Source organism: Nerophis ophidion, linkage group LG01, assembly GCF_033978795.1.
Source record: "Nerophis ophidion isolate RoL-2023_Sa linkage group LG01, RoL_Noph_v1.0, whole genome shotgun sequence".
Taxonomy (NCBI): Eukaryota; Metazoa; Chordata; class Actinopteri; order Syngnathiformes; family Syngnathidae; genus Nerophis; species Nerophis ophidion.
In genome coordinates, this window is record NC_084611.1 from 38,861,624 (window position 1) to 38,868,734 (window position 7,111).

Sequence of the window (7,111 nt, forward strand, 5' to 3'; positions counted from 1 at the left end):
GGGTCTAACATAATATTGTGAAAGTCCAGTCCATAGTGGATCAAACATATTAGTGAGAGTCCAGTCCATAGTGGGTCTAACATAATATTGTGAAAGTCCAGTCAATAGTGGATCTAACATAATGGTGAGAGTCCAGTCTATAGTGGGTCTAACATAATATTGTGAAAGTCCAGTCCATAGTGGATCTAACATAATAGTGAGAGTCCAGTCCATAGTGGATCTAACATAATATTGTGAAAGTCCAGTCAATAGTGGTTCTAACATATTAGTGAGAGTCCAGCCCATAGTGGGTCTAAGATAACATTGTGAAAGTCCAGTCCATAGTGGATCTAACATAATAGTGAGAGTCCTGTCTATAGTGCATGGGTCTAACATAATATTGTGAAAGTCCAGTCCATAGTGGATCTAACATAATAGTGAGAGTCCAGTCCATAGTGGATCTAACATAATATTGTGAAAGTCCAGTCAATAGTGGATCTAACATATTAGTGAGAGTCCAGCCCATAGTGGGTCTAAGATAACATTGTGAAAGTCCAGTCCATAGTGGATCTAACATAATAGTGAGAGTCCTGTCTATAGTGCATGGGTCTAACATAATATTGTGAAAGTCCAGTCCATAGTGGATCTAACATAATAGTGAGAGTCCAGTCCATAGTGGATCTAACATAATAGTGAGAGTCCAGTCCATAGTGGATCCAACATAATAGTGAGAGTCCAGTCCGTAGTGGGTCTAACATAATATTGTGAAAGTCCAGTCCATAGTGGATCTAACATAATAGTGAGAGTCCAGTACATAGTGGCTCTAACATAATAGCGAGAGTCCAGTCCATAGTGGATCTGACATAATAGTGAGAGTCCAGTCCATAGTGGGTGTAAAATAATGTTGTAAAACTCCAGCCATTGTGGATCTAACATAATATTGTGAAAGTCCAGTCAATAGTGGATCTAACATATTAGTGAGAGTCCAGCCCATAGTGGGTCTAACATAACATTGTGAAAGTCCAGTCCATAGTGGATCTAACATAATAGTGGGAGTCCTGTCTATAGTGCATGGGTCTAACATAATGTTGTGAAAGTCCAGTCCATAGTGGATCAAACATAAAAGTGAGAGTCCAGTCCATAGTGGATCTAACATAATAGGGAGAGTCCAGTCCATAGTGTGTCCAACATAATATTGTGAAAGTCCAGTCAATAGTGGATCTAACATAATAGTGAGAGTCCAGTCTATAGTGGGTCTAACATAATATTGTGAAAGTCCAGTCCATAGTGGATCTAACATAATAGTGAGAGTCCTGTCTATAGTGCATGGGTCTAACATAATATTGTGAAAGTCCAGTCCATAGTGGATCTAACATAATAGTGAGAGTCCAGTCCATAGTGGATCTAACATAATATTGTGAAAGTCCAGTCAATAGTGGATCTAACATATTAGTGAGAGTCCAGTCCATAGTGGGTCTAACATAATATTGTGAAAGTCCAGTCCATGGTGGATCTAACATAATAGTGAAAGTCCTGTCTATAGTGCATGAGTCTAACATAATATTGTGAAAGTCCAGTCCATAGTGGATCCAACATAATAGTGAGAGTCCAGTCCATAGTGGATCTAACATAATAGTGAGAGTCCAGTCCATAGTGGATCCAACATAATAGTGAGAGTCCAGTCCGTAGTGGGTCTAACATAATATTGTGAAAGTCCAGTCCATAGTGGATCTAACATAATAGTGAGAGTCCAGTACATAGTGGCTCTAACATAATAGCGAGAGTCCAGTCCATAGTGGATCTGACATAATAGTGAGAGTCCAGTCCATAGTGGGTGTAAAATAATGTTGTAAAACTCCAGCCATTGTGGATCTAACATAATATTGTGAAAGTCCAGTCCATAGTGGATCCAACATAATAGTGAAAGTCCAGTACACAGTGGCTCTAACATAATAGCGAGAGTCCAGTCCATAGTGGATCTGACATAATAGTGAGAGTCCAGTCCATAGTGGGTGTAAAATAATGTTGTAAAACTCCAGCCATTGTGGATCTAACATAATAGTGAGAGTCCAGTCCATAGTGGGTCTAACATAATATTGTGAAAGTCCAGTCCATAGTGGATCTAACATAGAAGTGAGAGTCCAGTCCATAGTTGGTCTAACATAATATTGTGAAAGTCCAGTCCATAGTGGATGTAACATAATAGTGAGAGTCCAGTCCATAGTGGGTCTAACATAATAGTGAGAGTCCAGTCTATAGTGGGTCTAACATAACATTGTGAAAGTCCAGTCCATAGTGGATCTAACATAATAGTGAGAGTCCAGTCCATAGTGGGTCCAACATAATATTGTGAAAGTCCAGTCCATAGTGGATGTAACATAATAGTGAGAGTCCAGTCCATAGTGGGTCTAACATAATAGTGAGAGTCCAGTCTATAGTGGGTCTAACATAACATTGTGAAAGTCCAGTCCATAGTGGATCTAACATAATAGTGAGAGTCCAGTCCATAGTGGGTCCAACATAATATTGTGAAAGTCCAGTCCATAGTGGATGTAACATAATAGTGAGAGTCCAGTCCATAGTGGGTCTAACATAATATTGTGAAAGTCCAGTCCATAGTGGATCTAACACTTAACGTGTGACTCAAACGAGAGAGTTGGGTGGAAGATAATACCCAGATTCTTTACCGAGTTGCCTTGTGTAATTGTTTGGTTGTCAAATGTTAAGGTGGAATTATTAAATAGATGTCTGTGTCTAGCAGGACCAATAATCAGCATTTCCGTTTTCTTGGCGTTGAGTTGCAAAAAGTTAACGGACATCCATTGTTTAATTTCATTAAGACACGCCTTTTGGTCGACATAAATAGGTTGTCAACCCAGGCATGTCCGACTTAAGCAGAATATATTACAAATCAAATAAGGAAGTACATTTTTTCATGATAGGTAGAAGACATGCTAAATGAGATCAAGCTGAGCAAATATGCCGAAACGGGAGAATACACGACGGACATCAACCTGGAGGAGTTGATCAAGCTCTATGTCAACCATCGGCCGGCCTTTGGCATCTCCAGTGATGAGATCGCTCAAGCTTTCCGCGTCCTCTGCGACGCAAACACGGCAGGACGGCCTGTTCTGCAGAGAGAAGATCTGCTGGAACTCCTGCAGGTCCGAGGTACGCTGGCCAAAATGTATTACTTATTATGCGTGAACTACCCAGCTTGTTCATTGACTGCCTCTGTCTTGTTTGAGCGCACTCAGCTCAAAAATCGAACTTTTCACACTTTTCTTTATTCACTTTCATAATGGAAGCTGGTTATTTTCAAGCCCTGTGTTCTATTTTCTTTAACAGGCGAAGTCATGACAGAAGACGAGCTGGCAGAGTGTTTCACTTCACTTTTAGGCTACATTGAAGTCAAAGATGAGGAGAGTACTGAGCTCCATTTGTCTAAATCTAATGGTATGTACACCTATTACTGGCGCATTCTTGTAACAGTGTTAAAGTTGTTTATACGGCCAACCTCAGTGTGACCTGTATGGCTTTTGACCAAGTATGATTGCATTCACGTGTGTGTGAAAAGCCATAATTGTAATGTGACTGGACCGGCACACAAAGGCAGTGCCTTTAAGGTTTATGGGCGGTCTGTACTTCTCCTTACGTCCGTGTACCACTCCATACAGCAGCGTTTTAAAACGTCATAAATTTAAAGCTTTTAAAACCGATACCGATAATTTCCGATATTACATTTTAACGCATTTGTCAGCCGATAATATCGTCAGTCCGATATTATCGGACATCTCTACATGGAAGGGATCCAATCAGAACCACTGTCCTTGTTATTTAATTTAATGTATTAAACGGGACAGTTGTGTTACAGTTAATGGGGCCTGACTCAGTTAAAACTGGTTTGCAGCAGGTTCCTGCTCTGCAGTAGATTAAGTAAACGCAATAAAAACAAAACACACAAACACAGTCAGACAACAAGGGACATCATGCTTGAGACGCTGTCCAACAGAAACTTATTTTGAATCGTAAAAATGTATTTCTTGTCCTAATTTGGAAAGACTTTAGTGAAGGTGTGAAAAAAAACAACTTTTCGCATTAATTGTTTTTAAAAGCCTGGACAAGGAGAACTTCCTGAGAGTGTGATCTTATGATCTGCGAATGTCTGGTGCTCACATTCGGAATGAGCGCACTCAAAGCTTGACAAAGGTTTTTTTCATCTCAAAGTAAACATTGATGGCATGATAATTGAGGTAATTTGGGAACGTATGAGCATTTGACTGAGACAGTACAGTACAGTACAGTACAGTGACGAGCCCAACCAGAAGGTATTTTATGAATCTTGTAGGTTCTGTAATATGTAATAGAGAATTGCAACGGGCTCAATAATAGGGGTGTCCAAACTATGGCCCGCGAGCCAAATGCGGCCTGCCAACGTCTTCAATTTGGCCACGAGTTCAATAAACAACTTGACCAGGAGCGGTGCATCCATGTCATCTATAAATAACCAGTAGCGTGATTGCTGCCATTTTCTTGCCATCTGGGGGCCAACAAAAATAGTTCTGCCTTTATATGTAAGTTCAAGTCACCGAAGTACAGAATTCATTTATATGACCCAATCCAAACAACCTTCCCTAGTCACGATGCAGGGAAAGAAAAAAAAACTTGTACAAAAATTTAACAAACATGGCCACACATAACACAACCTGCTCATTAAACTTTGTGTTGTTTTTTTAAAAAAAAAAACATAAAACCAACGTAAAAAAAATCTAAATGACACCCATTTAAATCCAATAAAAGGGATGATGACAAAAATGTGAAACGCTCTTTCCAAACTTATCCATGCTTGATGCATTTTAGCTGCTTGATATTTCTGATAGATTAAAAAACCTTAATGAGGTTGTCTCAGTAATAAACAAGGAAGGAGTTGAACTTTCACGTAAGCTTAATAACAATTATAATAATTGTTAATTATATATCCATTATGTTATTATAATAACATGTACTCATATATGTATGGACTGCATATATATATACATATATATATATATATATATATATATATGTACACATATATATATATATAAAGATATATATATACATATGTATATAAATATATATATGTATATACATTTATATATATGTATGTATATATGTATGTATACATGTATATATATGTATGTATATAAATTTATATATGTATACATACATGTATATAGATGTAAATATATGTATATACTGTATGTATGTATATATGTGTATTTGGATGAATATATGTGTATGTATATATATGTATATATATATATATTTGTATATATGTGTGTATATATATATATATATATATATATATATATATATTTGGGCTGTGAATATTTGGGTGTCCCACGATTCGATTCAATATCGATTCTTGGTGTCACGATTCGATAATACTGTATATCGATTTTTTCGATTCGATTCTCAATTCAAAAACGATATTTTTCCGATTCAAAAGGATTCTGTATTCATTCTATACATAGGATTTCAGCAGGATCTACCCCAGTCTGCTGACATGGAAGCAGAGTAGTAGATTTTGTTGGATTGAGTAGTGGTTTGTTCAATTGATAAGAAAAAAAAAAAAAATAATAATTTTTTTAAATGAGAATCGATTCTGAATCGCACAACGTATTCGATTTGATTCGTATTCAAATCTATTTTTTACCACACTCCTAATATATATCCATCCATTTTCTACCGCTTGTCCCTCTTGGGGTCGCTGGATCCTATCTCAGCTGCACTCGAGCGGAAGGCAGCGAACACCCTGGACAAGTTGCCACCTCATCGCAGTATATATATATATATATATATATATATATATATATATATATATATATATATAGTTACTCTGCATGCAGTCCGCTTTCGGCCCTCCTACCAATTTTGTAGCCCAATGTGGCCCCCCCAGTCAAAAGCTTTGGACACCCCTACTCTATAACATCATTGGTGGTAAGTGTCCAAATGGGCAGACAGTATGATATAGTTGACACGATTATGGCATGTAAGTAGTTTTTTCAGACACGAAAGGCAACAGGTATCGTCTGATTTTGTTGTTGACATATAGTTTTTGCTGTAGTTTTGTTAGATTCAAGCCGTGCTCCTTGTATGAGAGACATGACTCCAGATGCACACGAAGATATTTATAGGATGTTGAAGTAGAGAGTGTTTGATAGTCCCTTGGCAAGTTTCACTGCATTAGGGCGCTTTTGGTAGCCATCCACAAGCTTCTGGCAAGCTTCTGGTTGATTTTTTGACCACTCTTGACAAAATTGGTGCAGTTCAGCTAAATTTGTGGGTTTTCTGACATGGACTTGTTTCTTCAGCATTGTACACATGTTTAACTCAGGACTTTGGGAAGGCCATTCTAAAACCTTAATTCTAGCCTGATTTACCCATCCCTTTACCACTTTTGACATGTGTTTGGGGGTCATTATCCTGTGGGAGGACCAAACTGCGCCATATACCTAAACTTCAGGCAAAAAAATAATAGTTGTAGAATTTATTGGAAACTCAAGACAGCCATGACATTACGTTCTTTACAAGTGTATGTCCACTTTTGACCACAACTGTATAGTATTTAACCTTTGAGGAAAAAAAACTAATTCAGCTTAAATAATAGAACACTGAGAGGTTAGTGTGAACTGTAGTCATATATATATATATATTAATGGAGTGCAAGTCTTGTGAATTTAGTTTTTGAGATGCTCTGCAATAACCTTAATAAAGTGGTTTCAAGACAAATTCAAGTGTTAAAAATATAAATAATAGTCATAAAATGTTGAGGAACTTAGTCGACTAAAACTAAATCAATTAAGAAGACTAAAATATGACTAAAACCTGAACACATTTTCATCAAAGGACTACGACAAACTAACAAAAAAACTGCCGTCAAAATTAACAGTGGTGAAGAAAGCGAGAGTTGCCATTCAATATACCTTTTTCTTTACCCATTTCTGTTCTGAATTCGGTCCTGTGACTCAGCATCAGCTGGAACGCCGCTGCTTTTCCACTGCATCTGTATGGACTCAGAGTTACAGAGGACGGAAGTTAATCACATAACTCTCAAAATCACTCGTTATTAGCGTGTGAACTTTGACAG

General features: G+C 37.5%; 1 protein-coding gene across 1 annotated transcript in view; it reads left to right on the plus strand.

Annotated features, from left to right (window-relative positions):
• Positions 1–7,111, plus strand: part of cfap251 (cilia and flagella associated protein 251) — a 53,001-nt gene that overhangs the window by 44,010 nt on the left and 1,880 nt on the right. Inside the window, exons 19-20 of the mRNA XM_061902257.1 lie at positions 2,922–3,150; positions 3,328–3,435. Of these exons, the coding sequence (XP_061758241.1) occupies positions 2,922–3,150; positions 3,328–3,435 (337 nt within the window). The remainder of the gene's footprint in view (positions 1–2,921; positions 3,151–3,327; positions 3,436–7,111) is intronic.